General features: G+C 42.2%; 1 protein-coding gene across 1 annotated transcript in view; it reads left to right on the forward strand.

Annotated features, from left to right (window-relative positions):
• Positions 1-289: 289 nt before the first annotated feature.
• The window catches only part of LOC120051957 (neuromedin-K receptor-like), a 29,808-nt gene continuing 7,235 nt past the window's right edge, over positions 290-22,862 (forward strand). Inside the window, exons 1-3 of the mRNA XM_038998835.1 lie at positions 290-645; positions 7,363-7,551; positions 10,126-10,276. Of these exons, the coding sequence (XP_038854763.1) occupies positions 443-645; positions 7,363-7,551; positions 10,126-10,276 (543 nt within the window). The 5' untranslated portion in view covers positions 290-442. The remainder of the gene's footprint in view (positions 646-7,362; positions 7,552-10,125; positions 10,277-22,862) is intronic.

Below are 22,862 nucleotides of genomic sequence, written 5' to 3' on the forward strand. Positions count from 1 at the left end.
CCTATTTGCCATCTTCACCGAAGTAGATGCATGCACTCAAAGCTAAAATTCTAAATGGGATGCGTTCAGGCAACTGCGGTGGAGTCGAAGCTGACAGGTCTTTTTATTCAAAGTTGAGATAATCTTTACTGGCGTATTGCGGAGAGGTGCGTTGCGCGCGGTGGTGCAGCTATCTACTCTTCTCTAAATATCTACTCTTCTCTAAAGATTTCAAGGACACAGCCTGAAAAAACGACTTATTCCACAGTAGGAAGTGACAATTGAAGTCACAATGGCAGCCGTGGCACTCAATGGATCGAACATAACAACGGGGAACTTTACGAATCAGTTTGTTCAGCCACCTTGGCAAGTTGCCCTGTGGTCGGTCGCCTACAGCTCCGTTTTGGCGGTGGCTGTGTTCGGAAACCTCATTGTCATATGGATAATTCTCGCCCACAAACGAATGCGGACAGTCACCAACTATTTCCTTTTGAACTTGGCATTTTCGGACGCATCCATGGCCGCCTTCAACACATTAATTAATTTCATATATGCTGCCCACGGAGACTGGTACTTCGGAGAGGCTTATTGCAGGTTTCACAACTTTTTCCCCGTCACCTCCGTGTTCGCAAGCATCTATTCGATGACTGCAATTGCCGTTGATAGGTAGGCAACTGATGCTGATCATGCCTACTTTTTAAATCAATAATGGTATTTATGTATTATGATTAATTATGAATTATTATGATGGTGATCTATACACTTTATTATTCAGCACTTCTCATGATTCTTTACAAGCATTTTCCACCAGTAAAAAAAAACATAGGATTCACTCTTCATGGTGATGCTGATGAGGTTGTAGGGGACTGGTATTCTCCCCCCACCCCTCCCTCCCCCATCTCCCTCAAGTAGTTATTGAATGGAGATCACACACCATGGCTGCATTTTTTCCTGTTTAAGGAAATGTACGTTTCTTTGTTCATTCTATCTAGGCAGTAGGTTGTGTGTGTGTGTGTGTGTGTGTGTGTGTGTGTGTGTGTGTGTGTGTGTGTGTGTGTGTGTGTGTGTGTGTGTGTGCCTGTGTGTGTGTGTGTATGCCTGTGTGTGTGTGTAGGGTATATATTGTGTGTGTGAGCGTGTGTCTGTGCATGCATGCATGAATGTTAATTTGTGTGTGTGCATGCCTATTTCTCATGAAGTTTGTGTCTATGCTGGGGAGGGCAGTCTATTGCATGTGTAATCATGAGTTTGAGTTTGTAATCATGAGTTTGCGTGTGTCCATGATGCGTGCCTGTGTGTCTGTGTATGTGGATGCCTGCGTACATGCATGTGTGTACATTTATGCCTTTGAAAAGTGAAAAAATGAAAAGATAAAAAAAGATTAGTAACCGTGAAATTAGCAGTGCTTTTCATCTTCTTGATGGAGGTCAGGGGAGGTGAAAAATATTCTTAACTTACCTTGGCAGTCATATCAAGAGACATGGAATATCCAGACTAGTGCCATCTATCCAGACCATCAGAGCACAGCTGTATTGCAGGTTCTATGTTGGAAATGTCCTTGGGATTCACACTGTAAATCTAGACGGAGCCGGTGTCAGGTTTCTGTAGCGTGTTCTGGCATATCAGTAACTGCAGTTTTGTCATCATTATGGCCCTGCTACACTATAGCCATCGGGCATCTGGTGTTGCCGTCAGTCATCAGCCATTGGGGGAATGCTTCCTTTGAAATCACTGAAAGCTGCTATACTGTCCATGTTGTGCTCGCGTTGCGTCACGTCCAATGGCAGCGTCCAAGCTCAAGAATCTCTGAGGTTCAGTTCTCGATGGCTGACACACGTGTTAATTCTATCTTGTGAATTTACATCATTAGAAATAAAGTTGATTTTGGTTGCATATGGCCTCCACTAGACACCATTGGTTATTTTACTAAGATTTATGAAGTCAAGAAGATACTGTCGAGAAGAAACTCTAGCTAGCTACATAGATTATTTTCACATTGTATACAAAAGCAACTTGTGTAATTAGAGGATCATTTAGTACAACCACTAGCAACAATTTAATGAGTACTTGTGAGAAACTGGACTAAAGCTATTGCATATAACTTATGCATAATCAATGAATATGGTACGATAAGGAAAAATGGAATAAGGACGCTCTTCCCCTCTTCCCCTCTGCTCCTCTGCTCCTCTGCTCTCAAAACAACACGCTCTGTGTAGCAGGTAGAACGTCACATTGACACAACACTGATGGCCTGCTTGCATGTGGGGTGGCAGAGTATTGTGTGTGTGTGTGTGTATGTGTGTGTGTGTGAGTGTGCATGCCTGCGTGCACGGGCGATCATATGCTTGCATCTGTGTAGGGTGTGGCAGTTTAGCGTGTGTTTGTGTGTGTAGGTATGACCAAATAGAAATACAGAAACGCCAGTAACCACTCGTCACTGGGCTTTACTTACACTCGAGGAAACCAAAACCTACATTTGGACAACACCCCTAATTACAGTCGTTTGACAAATTGGCACAAGCCCGCACTATTATTGGACATTTTCAGACACTAATATCTTATTTATGGCGTCTTCAGGGGGTGTCACTGGGGAAGCCTACACACATCCATTCCGGTGATGGAGGTGCCTCTGAGGGTTGTGTTAGTGTGCATCCACTTCACATCAGTTGACCGTTCAGAGAAACGCTACCCATTAGATAAATGTGTAGTTAAATATTGATAGTATGCTTGGATCTGCGCTGCCTTGCCAACTCCTATGGTCATTATTATGCCTTGTCATGCCAATACATGGCTTGATTATGATCATAGGAGCTGGCTATAGCACAAACGAATCTGGTGTTAACTATGAAGTGCATTGATATACAGTGTATGCACTGTATACATAGAGAGTCATCTCGGCTCTCTTATTTCTATAAGAAATTGATTGGTTGATTGGTTGATTGCTTGATTGGTTGCAGTGAATTTAAATGATTCACTCATTTGACAGCAGATTGATTGGAATTGGCGTTTTAACCGAATAGTATTCACTCAACGGGGTGTCAGTCAAACACTATGAGTTGCTGTCCTACTGTTGACACCATTCTCCGATAGTCTGCTAAAGAGATGAGACAGACAAGACAGGACTTGTTGTTTTGACCTCAAAGTGAATTGTTTCCCGACACCACAGGCCTGAAGGGTTGTTTATACCCTAGTCAAAGCCAGATGCCAGACTTGGTTTGTAAAAATAACACACACACACACACACACACACACACACGCATAGACACACACAAGACACACACACACACACACACACACACACACACACACACACACACACACACACACACACACACACACACACACACACACACACACACACACACACACACACACACACACACACGCAAGCACTTCCATAAAAGGCATGCATGTACACACACACACCCTTGCATCAAACACAAGTGGCTTGGCACACACAAAACACAGACACACACACATCCCCCAATGACTCTCTTGTCACTTAATGAGATTATCATTTCAAATGGGACTCTGGCTGATTTGATATTGATCAATATCCCCCATGTTACATTATATACTGTAGAGCTATGGTGTGATAATGGAGGAGAAGTAGTGAGTGTGAGCCACTGGTATCTCCTGCAGCGCTGCGACAACACAAAAGGAGCACCCTTTAGGCTCTGCTCTCCATGACCTTCCTGCAGCCGAGGCAGACAATTCCATATTTTTAAGTGTCCCTTCAATTTGATCACCCCATGCCAGAGATGAAGAGAACAAGAGGACCAGAGAACATAGATTTGACCCAGATTGAAAGACATAACCTCCAGTCCTACTTGTTGCATGGCTGAACTGATGTGCAGCGCAATCCAGACAGTCTGTCGCATTGGAAATGGCACAGGGTTGCAATGTGGTGGCCATCCGTAAATGTGCCCCCCTTCTATTAAGGGCAGAATGTGCCCCCATTCCACCCCTCCATCCCTATTTCATGTGGAAGTAAAACTAATTTCCTGTGTGAACAGCACTTCAGATAAGACTCCTACACACACCTAGTATAATAAAAACGGCAAGACATCTTCCCACACACACTCACGTTTAGCGGGAAGAGTGTGACGAGGTGCCAGTCTGTCAGCGAGTGTATTCTTTGAGATGGGACTGATTAGATTTACCATTGTTGGTAGTTGACACTCTTCAAGCAAGTCCCTCACTTCATTATTCTTCGTTATTCTTAGACGGTCATGTTAGGCACAGCAGCCCATAACTGATAACCGGCTGAGACTATGCAAGTTACAAAATCATTAAAGTTCCAATGCAGACGTTTTTATCTCAATATCAAATAATTTCTGCATAAAAATTAAGTACCTTACTGTGATTGTTTTCAATTAAAATAGTCAAAAAGAAACAAGAATAGCTTCTTAGCAAAAAGCAATTTCTCAAGTAAGTTAGCTGGCAGAGATGTGGTGTCACCAGGCAGGATAAAACTCCATCCCACCAAAACAGGCTGAGTTTAGGCGGTCTTTTCAAACAGCTCTTACACTTAAAGGTCATTATCATAATTTTCACAATTTCACAGTATTATTCCAACCTCATAGTGTGGAAATATATATAGAACACAGATAAATCCAGTTTTTGACTGCACTGGGCCAACTTCTTTGGGAGTGGGGGGCAGTATTGAGTAGCTTGGATAAAAAGGTGCCCAGAGTAAACTGCCTGCTACTCAGTCCTAAAAGCTAGAATATGCATATGCATAGTAGATTTGGATACAAAACACTCTGAAGTTTCTAAAACTGTTTGAATGATGTCTGTGAGTATAACAGAACTCATATGGCAGTCAAAAACCTGAGAAAAAATCCAACCAGGAAGTGAGAAATCTGAGGTTTGTAGTTTTTCAAGTCATTGCCTATAAAATATACAGTGTCTATGGGGTCATATTGCACTTCCTAAGGCTTCCACTAGATGTCAACAGTCTTTAGAACCTTGGTTGATGTTTCTACTGTGAAGGATGAGGGAATGAGAGCTGATTGAGTCAGGGGTCTGGCATTAGCTGATCACGCGCGCTCACGTGAGAGTTAGCTGCATTCCATCGCATTTCTACAGACAAAGGAATTCTCCGGTTGAAACATTATTGAAGATTTATGATAAAAACATCCTAAAGATTGATTCTATACTTCGTTTGACATGTTTCTACGAACTGTAATATGACTTTTCGTCTGAACTTTCGCCTGGACTTGCCCGCGCCTCGTGAGTTTGGATTGTGTACTAAACGCGCAAACAAAAAGGAGGTATTTGGACATAAGTTTTGGACTTTATCGACCAAATCAAACATTTATTGTGGAACTGGGATTCCTGGGAGTGCATTCCGATGAAGATCATCAAAGGTAAGTGAATATTTATAATGCTATTTCTGACTTCTGTTGACTCCGCAACATGGCAGATATCTGTATGGCTTGTTTTGTTGTCTGAGCGCTGTACTCAGATTATTGCATGGTGTGCTTTTTCGGTAAAGTTTTTGTAAAATCTGACACAGCGGTTGCATTAAGCAGAAGTGGATCTAAAATTCCATGCACAACACTTGTATCTTTTAGCAATGTTTATTATGAGTATTTCTGTAAGTTGATGTGGCTCTCTGTAAAATCACCAGCTGTTTTGGAACTACTGAACATAACGCGCCAATGTAAACTGAGATTTTTGGATATAAATATGAACTTTATCGAACAAAACATACCTGTATTGTGTAACATGAAGTCCAATGAGTGTCATCTGATGAAGATCATCAAAAGGTTAGTGATTCATTTTATCTCTATTTCTGCTTTTTGTGACTCCTCTCTTTGGCTGGAAAAATGGCTGTGTTTTTCTGTGACAAGGTACTGACCTAACATAATCGTTTGGTGTGCTTTTGTCGTAAAGCCTTTGTGAAATCAGACACTGTGGCTGGATTTACAACAAGTTTATCTTTAAAATAGTGTAAAATACTTGTATGTTTGAGGAAATGTAATTATGGGATTTCTGGTGTTTTGAATTTGGCGCCCTGCAATTTCACTGGCTGTTGTTGAGGTGGGACGCTAGCGTCCCAAATATCCCAGAGAGGTTTAATGAATGAAATGCTCAAATTCTTTCATTGCCAATTTTGTGATGCAAAGGGAGAGTAAGACATTTTGGAAGACTGATGTGTAGGCTACTGCAGGATTTTCACCCTCTACCCTTTTCATGCATTACTTCCACCCTTTATTCCTTTTATTGCCTAAAGAAATTACGAAATGCTTCATTGCAAGTATCAATTTTGGTCTTGGCGGCCCTTGGGTATTGCTTTCGCCTAAGAAAAGACCTCAGGAAAACACCATAATGAGATGTTTGTGATGAAATACAATGAAGCCCTGAAAGAGCAGACCCCTGCGTAGTTCGGCTCTTTTAATCAACCAGTAGCACTGTACGTACACACACACACACACACACACACACACACACACACACACACACACACACACACACACACACACACACACACACACACACACACACACATACCTGGACTGCTACTGAAGTTAAGTTGACAAATTCTGAATTCCTCTCATCTCAATACCAGGGCCCAAGTGCCACTCAGACTAAATGCCAAGTGATTACAGACGAGGTAAGGGACTGCACGGACTGCTCTCTAGCGACGGCCCTTTGGGGGATTTCGGACTGTCATTGAGGTGGCAGCCAGGGCTCTGAAAGTTATCAGAAACAGAGTCCGGAGGGGAACTTGTCTGTTAGCGAGGCGCTTCATTCAAGGATAGGAGATGATAATTAGCATTAGCATCAACGAGCCATGGCTCTCAGTAATGGACAGTCATAAAGTGAGGCAAATCAGAGGACACAGCAGCATAATAAAGTGTGTCCCCAGGCTTACAGCGTGTTTAGAGTAATCTCCCACTAATTTGGACGATCCATTGTTTCAACTTTGTCCGTGGCTTTGTTCTAAAGCCTCTGGTTTGATATGAATGAATCCATGTTACAATAGAGACCGCCAGACCTCAAGTGGAACATCTTTGTGTTTTGGAAACACAGAAGACCAAGACAGGAGCAAGGTTGCAGTCAATTCCTTCTCAATTCAGTACAGGAATTTAATTAAATCATTAAAATTGCATGTCAAACATGTTATATAACCTTCACACATTCATTTATGTAATTTGCCACTACAAAAACTAAATTAATGAATGGGACTTCCAATTAATTCCCTGACTCCTAAATTAAATTAATGAGTGGACTTCCTCTGATTCAGAGGGGTTGGGTTAAATGCGAAGACACATTTCAATTGAATGCACTCAGTTGTACAACTGACTAGGTATCCCCCTTTCCCTTTCCTTATGTTTGACCTTCAACCCCATTTCGACATCTTGACCCCTGCAGGTACATGGCCATCATCCACCCTCTGAAGCCACGGTTGTCGGCCACAGCCACCAAGGTGGTGATCATGTGTATCTGGGCGCTGGCTGTGGTGCTGGCCTTCCCCCTCTGCTTCTACTCCACCATCCGCATCCTGCCCCGCCGGACCATCTGCTATGTGGCCTGGCCCCGCAAGGAGGACGACCCCTTCATGTGAGTAACGGCACCTTTAGCCCAGTAGCCTCCTTTGTAGACTAGCCTACTTCAAGCCTTATAAAAAATATACAGTATATACAGTTGAAGTCGGAAGTTTACATACACCTTAGCCAAATACATTTAAACTCAGTTTTTCACAATTCCTAACATTTAATCCTAGTAAGAATTCCCTGTCTTAGGTCAGTTAGGATCACCACTTTATTTTAAGAATGTGAAATGTCAGAATAATAGTAGAGAGAATGATTTATTTCAGCTTTTAATTCTTTCATCACATTCCCAGTGGGTCAGAAGTTTACATACACTCAATTAGTATTTGGTAGCATTGCCTTTAAATTGTTTAACTTGGGTCAAACGTTTCGGGGAGCCTTCCACAAGCTTCCCACAATAAGTTGGGTGCATTTTGTCCCATTCCTACTGACAAAGCTGGTGTAATTGAGTCAGGTTTGTAGGCCTGCATGCTCACACGCTTTTTCAGTTCTGCCCACACATTTTCCATAGAATTTAGGTCAGGGCTTTGTGATGGCCACTCCAATACCTTGACTTTGTTGTCCTTAAGCCATTTTCCCACAACTTTGGAAGTATGCTTGGGGTCATTGTCCATTTGGAAGACCTATTTGCGACCAAGCTTTAACTTCCTGACTGATGTCTTGAGATGTTGCTTCAATATATCCACATAATTTTCCGTCCTCATGAAGCCATCTATTTTGTGGTGCACCAGTCCCTCCTGCAGCAAAGCACCCCCAAACACGATGCTGCCACGCCCATGCTTCAAGGTTGGGATGGTGTTCTTTGGCTTGCAAGCCTCCCCCTTATTCCTCCAAACGTAACGATGGTCATTATGGCCAAACAGTTCTATTTTTGTTTCATCAGACCAGAGGACATTTCTCCAAAAATGTCGATATAGGACTCGTTTTACTGTGGATATAAATACTTTTGTACCTGTTTCCTCCAGCATCTTCACAAGGTCCTTTGCTGTTGTTCTGGGATTGATTTGCACTTTTCACACCAAAGTATGTTCATCTCTAGGAGACAGAACGCGTCTCCTTCCTGAGCGGTATGACGGCTGCGTGGTCCCATAGTGTTTATACTTGCATACTATTGTTTGTACAAATGAACGTGGTACCTTCAGGCGTTTGGAAATTGCTACCAAGGATGAACCAGACTTGTGGAGGTCTACAATTTTTTTCTGAGGTCTTGGCTGATTTATTTTGATTTTCCCATGATGTCACGCGAATATACACTGAGTTTGAAGGTAGGCCTTGAAATACATCCACAGGTACACCTCCAATTGACTCAAGAGATGTCAATTAGCCCATCGGAAGCTTCTAAAGCCATTTAAAGGCACAGTCAACTTAGTGTATGTAAACTTCTGACCCACTGGAATTGTGATGCAGTGAATTATATGTGAAATAATCTGTCTGTAAACAATTGTTGGAAAAATTATTTGTGTCATGCACAAAGTAGATGTCTAACCGACTTGCCAAAACTATAGTTTGTTAACAAGAAATTTATGGAGTGGTTGAAAAATTTGTTTTAATGACTCCAACCTAAGTGTATGTAAACTTCCGACTTCAACTGTATCTTTAAAGTTTATTTGTTTATTGGATAGAGAGAGATAGAGGTGAAAGGTAGGAGAGAGAGTGCTGAAAAAGCAGTAGGTCAGATTTGAACTCATGTTGGCCGCGGTACATTGTACCAGGCCACCTCATTCTAGACGTCTATACGACTACTTCATATGAGACACGTTTAACACCCGTTTAACACCAGTTTCACATGGTTACACTTTATGGTAGCTTATGCATTATGGGATGCATGAATTGAGGAGCCAACTGAAGTGAGGAGGATATTCAACAACTCTTAGAGGACAGTGGAAGTTGATAGAAAAGCGTATTTATTGTTATTTCAGCCCGTGGCCTTCTTCAGGGTTGCATATGGCAGCCATATTGTGCCGGAGTGCTCATCACACATTGGCTGTGACAAACAAAAGATGTGACTGTACCAGTTGAGATAGATTAACTTGCCCTCTCTAGGCTAGCTTAGCATAGCCCTTCTTTTCAATCTTCTCTCTACGAGTCAATGTGTTATCTCACCTCATTCCTTTTGTTGTGTTACAGTATAAACACGTCATCATATTAGCACCTACAGTTGGCTTTTCTCTCTTCCCTTTGCTTTTGTCCTCTCTGGTTGGAAGTGCACACTGGTACTCTCTCTCTCTTTCTCTATCGCTCTCCTCTCTCTCTCTCTCTCTCTCTCTCCTCTCTCTCCTCTCTCTCTCTCCCTCTCTCTCTCTCTCTCTCTCTCTCTCTCTCCACTCTCTTTCTCTTTCTCTCTCTCTCTCCTCTCTCTCCCTAACTCTCCCTCTCTCTCTCTCTCTCCTCTCTCTGAGATTTGAACTGCTCTTTTTATCATGTCTAGTTTACCCAACCCCTATTTTCCTCCCTCCTCTCATCCCTTACTTCTCTGCCCGCATATCCTCTTTAAAAATGGGCCAGAGCCATTTTACTCATTATTGTTTCTAATCAATCATCTTTGTTTACATTCTGGTTTTCTTCTTCTCCCTGTCGTGCCCAGGTTTCATATCATTGTGATGCTACTGGTTTACCTACTGCCCCTAATGGTAATGGGCATCACCTACACCATCGTCGGGGTGACGCTGTGGGGGGGAGAGATCCCGGGGGATTCATCTGACAACTACCACGGCCAGCTCCGGGCCAAGAGGAAGGTAAATCCAGAGCAGACCCTGGATAATAACCCACAACACAACAAACACAATGTATTTACGATGCTCTGTCAGTACCACTGACCCAGAAAAGGCATCTCTGGTTCTGGGATGACAGCGCTTCAGGTCTCAGGAACTTTAAGGCAGTAGCAATGCTATATATGCCATCCACTAGGAGTTTCACAGACAGAGAGATTAATTATTGTGTAATGAGTTTTTGACTGTAAATCACTCAAGTGAGTTGGCAAAGGGTTAGTGTACTACGGCGACATACAATACATCAAAACACACATACTACACACATACTGTACTATGGGGACAAACTCAGAGTGTGTTTATAACAAGATCACTGAGGATTTACTGTGTCTTTATGTGTTTCGACATTCACAATAACTATTACGTTACAGTCTGGGTCACCTAATCCGGCACATTGGTCAATCTCCGCAGAGGAAAACCTAGCAACACAACCTGATCGCTGCAACACAGCACAGACCTTTAAGTCTATGAAAAACGAATTTGAGACGTTAGTTTTTTCTGACTCGTGGTCGCCGTTCCTCCATCGACCTTGTTTTTTTTGACGTAGTTGCTTTTTGACATGCAGCGCTAGCTTTGAATGCTAATGGACTCCCGAGGCACTGTGAGCTTGGCCCGCCATCTCGTACTGATGTCAAAAGTCAACACTTGGATATACTCTCCGGACTGTCTACTCTGTGAGTCACAGGCATACTCAGACAGTCAGAGCAGTTGACTTGTCAGTGTTGTTTTCTGGTTTTGAGAGTAAAATGTGCTTCCTAAGAAAGTAGTTGTGTTAAACAGAAACCGGAAAAATTAATTGGAAACTGTCCCAGATTGTTGGTACACACTCCAATAAACAGATTACATTTTGTTCGGGATTTTGACCCATTTTGTCTCTAGAAATGTGTGCCAATGGGATTCAGTATCGACCACAGTGGGTGGGTCAGGCCCTGTCCATCCTGGCAGTAAGACTAAGAGGCTCCTTAAAGGGGCCAACTGGGATTCAAACAACAACAAAGCTCTCACCCTACCACTTTTTTGCTAAACAGCTAAGGTATGGGGCTGGTTATATGTAACCACTCTCAAATTCATAGATGAAGATATGGATGCAAGAACTGACCATCCATTTGAGTTAAAACATGTTTGTACTAATCCCAGATTGCCCCTTTAAACTGGGAGCCCTGCTGGGTAAATGGCCTTAGGCCGACAGGAAATATAGGAGATGCACCTCCACTGGGAATTAATATGAGTGATAAGGATTGGACTGGAGGCACTAGAGTGTCCACACTCTACAGACCACAGAGACAAGAGAGATGGAGTGTGAAGTTGGCTAAAACACGAACGGACTGGAGCACCAGGCTAGGCTATTGTATGTGAAGAGACCTTTCTATGTATCAGAACAATACCTCTGGATAAACCATAGAGTTTCAACAGTGAGAAGGTCACCTCCACCCCCAGGCCCATATTCATAAAGCATCTCGGAGTTGGAGTGCTGATCTAGTATAAGTTTTGCCTGTAAGATCACAATGAACTAGATGGTAACTTTACATGAAGTAAAGTAGTTGGGCTGGATTTAGCTCTTTAAAGGTATTTTTGTGGTAGTGGAAGCAGTTTTACTTTACTATTTAAAGCAAAGCAGTTACTGTACATATAGTCAAAGTTAAATGTAGAAAAATAATTGGTCCGATTACTTTGATATACTACTATATATCAATCGTATTACTTTGGACTGTGCGGCAGTTAGATCACACATTTAATCAGAAATAACTATACTAGGACTACTACACTTGTATACACTCTGCTACTAGAACACGACAGTATATGCAAACTGTAATAATAGAACACAGAAGACAATGAGGCATTGCTTAAGTTTTATACAAATAAACCCCCAAAAATCACTATGTATTTGGATGACAGTCCTCTCTGGAATGGAGGGAGATCAGTGGGAAGAGGGACCCACTGGCCGGAAAAGGGGAACCCCTTCCCTCTGAGAACCTTTAAAACCAAGGGGGACACATATGTTAACTGAGCATAGCATACATAGGGCCCTATAAAATCTATTTTATTTTTTGCTTGATTCGTCTTGTTTCTTCCCATATTCCGTTTTCTCCAATTCGTTTTTTCAGGTTTCATTTCCCCCCCCATTTTTTTGTACGTTTTTGCTCTCAAAATCACACTTTGTAAAGAGAAAAACAACACAATTGGATGTTCTAAGTCCACAACAATGCGTAAACCACATCAAGGGCTGCTTTTGAGGTCTGGAAAAAATATACATTTAGATTTTGGGTGTGTTTTGCAAGAGTTTGCTAAACAAATGGCCATTAGATTGATATCATTCTACCAGGTACAGTATGCATAGGCCACCTCGTAGTTAACATTTCATTGAGAAGGTTTTTCATTTCCACCAGAAGTAGTTTATCATTAGCATCATCACTATTGGCTACACAAAGTGTAGTCACACACACACACACACACACACACACACACACACACACACACACACACACACACACACACACACACACACACACACACACACACACACAGGGACATTCCTGTGCCGTTTCAGAAAGTTGCAGGAAAATACAAATCACTGATGCTGACTGACTGAACCGAATAGACTACACAACTCTCCTTCATATTAAAATGTCTATGTTGACCCGTGTAAAAACTGAAAGAAGTTTTCACACGCAATAAAAAACAATGGAATTTTTTTCCCCCCTTTAGCCTACGTATCAGATTCTAGTGTGTTGTTATCCATAAATTGACAGTTGATATTCGTGAAAGGAAAAGTGTTTTATTATGCCTAAATAGATGTTGGAAAAATATATATCTGCAGGTTTATAGAACAAAACAGCTGCAGATTAGGAGCAGCATGCGGATATGTGTGTGTCTGTGTGTCTTGTCCTCCAAACTTGGAGGGCAAGCTGGCAGACAAGTTTGCTGTCACTCAGTCCGCATGCAGATCAGCGTTTCTTCTTCTTTCCCTACTCTCACTTCGCTTGTTAGATATAATTCACATTGATAGCTGCTAGCAAACTTCCTCGCCTATTGATTTATCATAGTAGCAGGCTGACAGGAGGCCGCAGTAATTTAAATGATTAGACCGACACATGCGATCAGAAGTGATTAGGTGAAATATGAAGCGAGTGAACGGAAACGGCTTCCATCTATCCAATCAGGGTAGCAGGATCAATGTACAAACCACTCTTCTCTTTAAAGACAGGAAAACTAGCCAGTTGAGTTATTTAGAGCATGGTGTACGATACTGAGATGGAAGACGACGCGCTCTTGGCTTGGCTGCCTCCTTGTAGCTTCTTTCTTGGTGTTCACAATTCTTCATCATCATTACACTATTGTTCTAAATTCAATCACCCTCTTCACCCTCCTCATGGTTTTTGCCTTCGCTGTCCCATGGGCTCCTCTGTGTGTGTGAGTATTAATAGCAACGGCTCTGTTTGGGACCTCAGTGAAGAGACATGAGAGAGCTGTTAGCTGACGTTAGCTAGCTACTTTACATCACTTTAAACTCCGACAAACTGCTGTAACTTTTGATTGTTAGCGGATATTTTTGTTCCGATTTGAATAGTAGAGAAGTAGTGTAAGATTTCATATGTTCTAACTTTTTGTCGAACTTGTTGGGAAAGTGGGTGTCACGTAAACGTCTCTCAGACCAAAGATGTTAAATTGAGGTGAAGGAATGGTTCTCTCATCTTTCAAGTAAAAAACAAACATGGCGGCGCGCACAAACTACCCATTGTCGGATAACTTTAGATTACTACAAAGTGTTTTACTCAATTATTTCGATCAATGGTGAGCTCACCCGTGACGTGATGAATTATAAATAGTCATTCCTATTGCCTAATTCATATTGTGGTTTCTGTCAGCCGAGAGTTATCTAAATATGACTGCTTGTGTTACGTTAATCTTTTCTCAGTTAGCGCTAGGACAAATGTAGCCTACATTTTGTGGTTTGGAGGAGTGCGTAAGGCTGTCTCTACTTCTCTGAATGTCTGAACATTACATCCCAAAATAAACTGGTCACATTCAGGACATAAATTTGTAAGGACTGTGTTCGTGCAAAATGTTTCTGTGAAAAAACAGTGTGGCCAGCTCAAACGCTGACTGTTGCATCAATCGAAACTGGACTTTCTAAAGAAGCATTCTAATCACACCGGTTTGAGCGTACGCTGCAGGGACCACTGTAGAATGATCACACCTGTTTGTTGGTACGTGTTAAAAAGTATAAAATATATTTTGTTTATTTAAAAAAGTATAAGATCAGCACTCCTACTCTGAAACGCTGTATAAATACGGGCCCAGGTGAATGGGGTTCAGATAAGGTTAGGTGCTCAGAGACAGTCTGAATAGGGCGTTAGTGGCCTCAGGTACTGTTCTGCTCTGTCAGGCCACACTGAGCCTAGCTTAGCGCCAGCACTGTTTTCCTCTAACTTTCTTATTATCCTGTTTTCCAAAATGAAATCAAAATTTGCTTGAGGAGTAGAGAGCACTGTATTGTCATAATCTGGATCCATTTGATGCGTACATACTGTATTATCTTTACAAGCTTAAGGTACTGTTAGGCGAATGCCTGAATCATGAAAGATTGTGGGTGTACCCATGGTGGTGATCAATAGGGACTGTGGATGTTCTTTGGGCATAAAACATATATTGAATTGAACTGGCGCTGTCTAAAGGACTCCTCTATTCTGGGTCATTCTCTAGCTAGAGGACTCCTGATATCCAGGATTGATAAGTATAATTTTTGTCTTTATATTTTGTCTGGTACTGTCTTTTTTTTAAACTGTCTTTCTGCTTTAAGTGCTGCCTGTCTTCCCAGCAGCCTACTTGGTGGTTAACGTGCAGATGATTGTTGACCCGTCAACCAGGATTAAGGGGCAGGGCAATTTGTGACTGTTGTTGTTTTGGTAATCAGTGGATGTATTAGAGGGGGAGTGTAACTTTCCTCTCCTAGGCAATTCGTACCGACTAGGAGGTATGCTCTTCACCTTTGCAAGGCAATTAGAAATTAGTATTAGTTCTCCAGTCTCCCCTGTTTCCTCAAACCGATGATCTCGTTGCAAAACTAAGACCATCACCGAAACAAAGACGGTTCTGCAGAGTTGTTTGAGGTAGGAAAGAGAGGAAGGCTCCACACCACTCTCTCACTTGAGTATCTTACCTAGTTATTTTCAGATGTGTGTGTGTGTTTTATACCTGTTCACTCATCTCACTGTAAGCTGTCCAGATCCTCCCCACCCCTTGGCTGCAACCCTTCAAATTTAGTGTACCCTGTGTGCACAACCCATGTGGAATTCCTGGTCTCTGCCGATCTGCTGTCAAAAACGCGGAGTTCATCTCAGCCTATTGTGCCCTTCAGTCCCTTGACTTTTTGGCCCTGACGGAGACATGGATCCCCACAGAGAATACTGCTACTCCAGCTGCTCTCTTCATCTGACTACGTTTTCTCTCATAGTCTGAGAGATTCTGGTGGTGGCACAGGGCTACTCATTTCTCATAAGTGGAGGTTTTTTATTTTCTCCGTCGCTCATCTACTCATTTGAATGCCATGCTGTCACTGTAACTTGTGCACTCAAGATTGACATTGTTGTCATCTTACATCATCAATGAGCTTGACACCTTGATAAACTAATTTCCTGACAATGGCTCACAGCTCTTTGTACTTGGTGACTTCAACCTCCCGACATCTGCCTTCAAATAATTTATTTCTTACTCTTTCTTTCCCCTTCTTGCCTCTTCTGACCTCACCCTTTCCCAGTCCCCTTCCATTCACAAGGCAGGTAATACGCTTGACCTCATCTTTACTAGAGGCTGTTCGGCCCTCCCTTCCTGCTTCGTGGCTGAGTGACTAATTGCGAGCTTACAGAACAAGGTTGCGGGCAGCTGAGCGAAAATGGAGGAAAACAAAACTTCCAGAGGACCTATCAACCTTTCACTCCCTCCTCTCTACCTTCTCTACCTCTGTATCCACTGCCAAAGCCGCGTTATATCACTCTAAATGTCAAGCTTCTGCCTCTAACCCTAGGAAACTATTTACCATCTACTTGGTCACCTCCCTGATCAAGGCCCTTCTCACCCGAGTTGTAGAAACATCTCAAGGATGATCAATGGAAACAGGATAAACCTGAGCTCAATTTCTAGTCTCATAGCAAAGGGTCTGAATACTTATGTAACTAAGGTATTTCTGTTATTTCAACAAATTGGGTATTGTGTGTAGATTGATGAGGTCATTTTTTTATTTAACCCATTTTAGAATAAGGCTGTAATGTAACAAAATGCGGGAAAAGTCAAGGGGCCTGAAAACGTTCCGAATGCACTGTATATCAGCTTGGATGTTGGCCCACCACCTCAAGCGCAACCTCGACAAGACGAAGCTGCTCTTCCTCCCGGCGAAGGCCTGTCCGCTCCAACACTTCTCCATCACGGTTGACAACTCCATTGTCCTAATCCAGGTGCTTGTCATCTCCCGTCTGGACTACTGCAACTTGCTGTTGTCTGGGCTCCCCTCTTGTGCCATCAAACACCTGCAACTTATCCAGAACACTGCAGCCCGCCTGGTGTTCAACCTTCCGAAGTTCTCCCCTTTTGCCCTGCTCCCCAGCACTCTCCACTGGCTTCCAGTCGAAGCTCGCATCCACTACAAGACCATTGTACTTGCCTATGAAGCAGCAAGAGGAACTGCCTCTCCGTACCTTCAGGCCATGCTCAAACCCTACACCCCAACCCGAGCACTCCATTCTGCCACCTCTGGTCTCTTGACCCCTCCACCCCTACGGGAGGGCAGCTCCCAGTCCAAGCTCTTCTGTCCTGGCACCCCAATGGTGGAACCAGCTTCCCCCTGAAGCTAGGACAGCAGAGTATCTACCTCTTCAACGAGTATCTTAAATAATCCTACAGCACCCCCACTCGCACCTCACCCCGATCCACATACCCCATGTTGATATACATGTAAAGTATTGCAGCTTAATATTATGCACATTTACTCCAGCAGTGCTGAAGCTATGAATCAAGCTCCAACACTACTTTTTATTCTATTCAACTAGAACATCTAAACCAGGGGTGTGCATTGCAGCCAACAGGCAGTATGCAGCACTGTGCTAAGCAATACCACTGGCCCTGTGTTTCTTAAAATGCTACTAACGGGAGATTACATGCATCTGCGTGTTAAAGCAAACTTGCTTGCAACCAAAAACCCACAAGAATAAGCCAGGGGAAAAAGTTGATCTCTCGTTGTTACCGTGTCAAGTGATTATGATACCAGACATCTGCATCTAGGTTCTCTACTCCCGCCCCCAATGAAATGTCGACCTATTAGGAGCATCAGAAACTTTAAGGCTTGGAGTATAATAGGCCTATCTTTCATTCAAATGTTTCACCTTAAATGGCAAAATAATATAATATATGCCATTTGAAATAACTTTATTAGCCTACGTTTTCATTTGATAAAAAAGTACAGGCTGTATAACTCAATCACGGTTGACATGATTTAGTTACACATTTCAAATATGGACAGTCAAGGGATATTTTACTCCCGATCTTGATAGGAAATTACCATACCAGAATTTTTTTCAGTTAAAGACAGTTGTTTTTAATGGATTACATCAATTGGAATCGAATAAAAAAGTAAGAGTAGGCTACATCAATGTCATGTCATTGCTCTATGGTTTTATACAGGCTAGATAGAGCCCAATCATAAACCTTTTAGCTGAACTAATACCACTTTCTCTATAGAGTTCGCCAGCTTGTAGTCTTAAAACCCGGAAATGACTTACCTCTGGTTCGTTCAGCCAATCCTATGGTGAAAATTAATGGGGAAAGAATAGGGTTTTGGGATAACCTCAGACCTTATTTTTGCCGTTTAACACAAGCTTAGGAGATATTATACATTTTGTTCTTTGAGGTAATATCAGTCAGTTAACATGACCTTTATGAATTATGAAGGCTTTATGTGTTTTATTTTATTATAATGAACAAAAATATAAACACAACATGTAAAGTGATGTTCCCATGTTTCATGAGCTAAAATAAAATATCCCAGAAATTGTTCATATGCACAAAAAGCTTATTTTTCTCAAATATTGTGCAAATATTAGTTTATATCCCTGTTAGTGAACATTTCTCCTTTGCCAAGATAATACATCCACCTGACAGGTGTGGCATATGAAGAAGCTGATAATACAGCATGATCATTACACAGGTGCACCTTGTGCTGGGGACAATAAAATGTGAATTTCTCTACCGTAAGTCGTTTTAGAGAATTTGGCAGTATGTCCAACCGGCTTCACAACCGCAGACCACGTGTAACCATGCCAGCTCAGGTCCTCCACATCTGGCTTCTTCACCTGTGGGATCGTCTGAGACCAGCCACCCGGACAGCTGGTGAAACTGTGGGTTTGCATAACCGAAGAATTTCTGCACAAACTGTCAGAAACCATCACTGGGAAGCTCATCTGTGTGCTCGTCGTATTAACCAGGGTCTTGACCTGACTGCAGTTTGTCGTCATAACCGACTTCAGTGGGCAAAAGCTTACCTTCGATGGCCACTGGCACGCTGGAGATGTGTGCTCTTCATGGATGAATCCCAGTTTCAACAGTACCGGGCAGATGATAGACAGCGTGTATGGCGTCGTGTGGGCGAGCAGTTTGCTGATGTCAACGTTGTGAACAGAGTTCCCCATGGTGGGGTTATGGTATGGGCAGGCATAATCCACGGACAACAAACACAATTGCATTTTATCTGTCAATTTGAATGCACAAAGATACTGTGACGAGATCCCAGGGCCCATTGTTGTGCCATTCATCTGCCGCCATCACCGCATGTTTCAGCATGATAATACACAGCCCCATGTCGCAAGGATCTTTACACAATTCCTAGAAGCCGAAAATGTCCCAGTTCTTCCATGGCCTGCATACTCACCAGACATACTCACCAGACTCACCAGCACGTTTGGGATGCTCTGGATCAACGTGTACAACAGCGTGTTCCAATTCCCGCCAATATCCAGCAACTTATCACAGCCATTGGAGAGTAGTGGGACAACATTCCACAGGCCACAATCAACAGCCTGATCAACTCTATGCAAAGTAGATGCTTCGCGCTGCATGAGGAAAATGGTAGTCACACCAGATACTGACTGATCTACGCCCCTACCTTTTTTTTTTTTAAAGGTATCTGTTACCAACAGATGCATATCTGTATTCCCAGTCATGTGAAATCCATAGATTAGGGCCTAATGAATTTATTTCAATTGACTGATTTCCTTATATGAACTGTAACACAGTAAAATCTTTGAAATTGTTGCATTTATATTTTTATTCAGTGTACATAAATTCTTAATTTTTGCCGTTATCCAAGTAACGTCCAAAATCGGCATTAGTTTCCACATTTGCTTTGTCCATGGCGGAGTTAGTGCGTACAAAAAGAGGCCTTTACTATTTCTCTCCATAGTATGTCCTCTAATTTTTAAATAGTTAGCAGCAGCTGTCAATAATTAGAATGGAGAAAAAGCAATATCCTCCGTTATGTTTTGTTGAAAGTGGAAGCCTACTTCTTTTACCTCAGCAGACACCAGAGGCTGTTCGTGTTCTACCATTGAAGTAGGGTGGTACATATAATAGGCATTGGTACAGATAATGGGCGCAAGAGTTCAAGATCTTCCAATAGGGTCCCCGAATGGACATCTTTTGACTTGCCCACTCTGTCATATTTTTGTTTATCATCCCTCAGTTACATAGCAATCCAAGTGGCTGGGCTACTGTTTTTTTGTGGGCCTTTGTTTGAAAGGCTTTGAAGATAGATCATTTCTTCTGATGTATTTTTAGGGGCATTCCATCGCGAGCCAATGAGAAAGGTGAACAGTATATACAGTGAATTAAATACTAATCTCGGATACTAAGCAGCCTAATTGATCGTTCTCGCTTTCTCAGCCAGGTGAGATGGACATGTTATTATTTACATGAGCGCAGGTCAGGTCGGAAGTGTGTCAGGAAGCATTGAATAGCTATAAAAGCCATAATTCCCATTATCTCCCGTCATCTCCATTCAACTGAAATGACGTCGGAGGAGGCTTGCATCTCCTTTTGTTGCTTGAACATCCACTGTGCGGACCAGGCCTGGTAGTCCAGGTCATATTTGGTCCCTGTCTGGTGTCGTACACAAAAGCTCTATCTCTGGGAAAAATGACAAGGCTTTTGACAAATGCCTCGTAATGACACCTGCGAATCCATTATCCCATCTGGGTAAAGAGTGGAGTCGCTCGAAGAATCATCAATTCAGAGTGTCTGGCAGCGAAGCAGAATTTGAAAGCAGTTGGATGCATTTTGCTGTTGACGTGTGGGTGGTGGATAGATGGATTACCTGGGGAGACCTGTATTTTTGACTTTTAAAAAATCCAATAAGACTGTTTGGTAATCCCCATGGTACACACACATGTGATACACGGGCTCCTTCTGAGCTGGGCAGATAGGAGGGCAGGAGCAGCAGGTGTAATCCTCCCAGTCTGACTGTTTCCTGCATTCCAAATGGCACCCTATTCCCTATATAATGTGCCCAGCGAAAGTCTACACATCCGTTGCGTAGTCTTCACATGTTTCTGCCTTTCTATCAACTTGGCACAACTCTTAGGACAACATCTATCCATTGTTTTTGTCAACATTGCTCAGTATATTTGGTTGGGAACCATTGTCTGACAGCAATATTCTAGCCTTGTCTCAGATTTTTAGGCAGATTTAAGTCAGGACTGAGGCTGGATCATTTAGGAACACTCAACACCTCTTGGAAAGCCTTGGGCATTCAATGTATATAATTGTTCCGCTGAAAAATCAAACTATCCCAGGGTTAGGTATTCAGAAAACTGAGGCAGGGTTTCCTCTACCTTTTTACTGAGGCTTTGCTCCTTTCATTTTTCTTTTGATCCTGAAACTCACTTTGCCGGTGACAAGCATACCCATAACATGATGCTTCCACCACAAAACTTTAAAATGCTCTTTCTGTATCTTTCTTTTCTCTATCTCTATCTTTTTCTCTCACTATTTATCTATCTCATTGTTGTTAGTAGCGCTACATCCTCTGGTTTTCCTCTAGTCTAACTTATTGTTAGTCAATTACCGACATTACCATGCAATATCAATCTTATGTCGGGGACGACATGCCCCAAGACCGTTCAGCTCTCTTACTGAATAATTCAATATCCATTATCCAAATTTAAATGTTCATTAACATTCAGTATTTATAACACAAGGTTTCTCCCCCGGTGTTAGTTTAAATCAACTGACGTTTGTTTTCTATCTGCTTCCAAGTGGTTATTGTGAAAGGGGGCATAATATGGTAATATTGACAATAATAGGAATAAAAAGAAAGGATAGACAGTTTATTCATTGTAGCTTCTGGGTGTGTAAATATATTTTCTCTGGTTATTTGAGTAGACTGTCTATTCAAATCAGGTGTTCTGTAGGACTGAATTCAAAGGATGTGTAGCTTCTTTGGGTTGAGCCAGGGTGAATTAAATATTCTGTATTTATTTTGGACTTTTGAAGGATTTCATGTCCTTACCAGGACTTGTCTTGGAAATGAATTGATCCCACATTAAACAGTACATTTGGTTAACATACAGTATTTTTTTCCAAACTTTTTTTGTCTCCTATTTTCTTGAAGCTGTAATCAGCATGTCACATTCATGTCTGTCACAATGTCACTCAAAGAGCAGAAGGTACTGTACAGTCTTTCACATCAGTTGCATTGATGTTTTTGAAAGAGCATTTCTCAGTACATTTTTTTTTTTTTTTTGAACAAATGAGCCTTTGAAACCAAAAAGACAAAATTGGTCAGTTGCTATTGAAGGCCTCAGGGAATGAGAGTTGGCCATTTATTTTCGTAATTTAATAACCATTCTCTTAGTTCTCTTATGTGCGAAGGAAAGAAACATGAAAATGGACTGCATTGAACATTCCTCTCTTAAGACTTTCCTAAACTCTCCAAAACAGATGGCCTGGAAAGTGCTTATCTCAACAGAAGACTCCTTTTGAGGTTTGAAAACACCCTTTAACTTACCCAGCTTAGAGTGATGAGGTCGGTGTTGTGTTTTACCTCGCAATCAGTGAACCCTAAAACCACAAAGTCTCTTCCTTCAGAGAGGATTGCGTGGAAAACACTATTTCCGAACATTTCCATCAGAGTTCCGGAGGCATCGATAGAGGCCATTAGAAGAAACCCACTGGGCCCACTGGTTGAATCATAGTTGGAGTGCCATGAGATGGGCGGTGTTTGGGACTACACCATTGGTTCCATTGTACAAGGCTCAAACTCAAACAAGTGCACCTGAAGTGCTCTATTTGAAAGTTAACACATACTATTTGAACCCAGGTCTAGCAGGAAGAAAAAACAGAACCACCAGGTTGTCAAACCCCTGTATGGGGTGTGTGTGCCTGCCTGCAAGGGGTCATACGGTCCAGATAACTGAGTCACCACCAACACTAATGATTGCTGACAGCAGGCGGTTGCTTCGGATTGCGTAAATGCGGAGGGCAAAATTTTTTGGCAAATTGGGCGTAATCA

Source organism: Salvelinus namaycush, chromosome 8 (assembly GCF_016432855.1).
Source record: "Salvelinus namaycush isolate Seneca chromosome 8, SaNama_1.0, whole genome shotgun sequence".
NCBI lineage: Eukaryota > Metazoa > Chordata > Actinopteri > Salmoniformes > Salmonidae > Salvelinus > Salvelinus namaycush.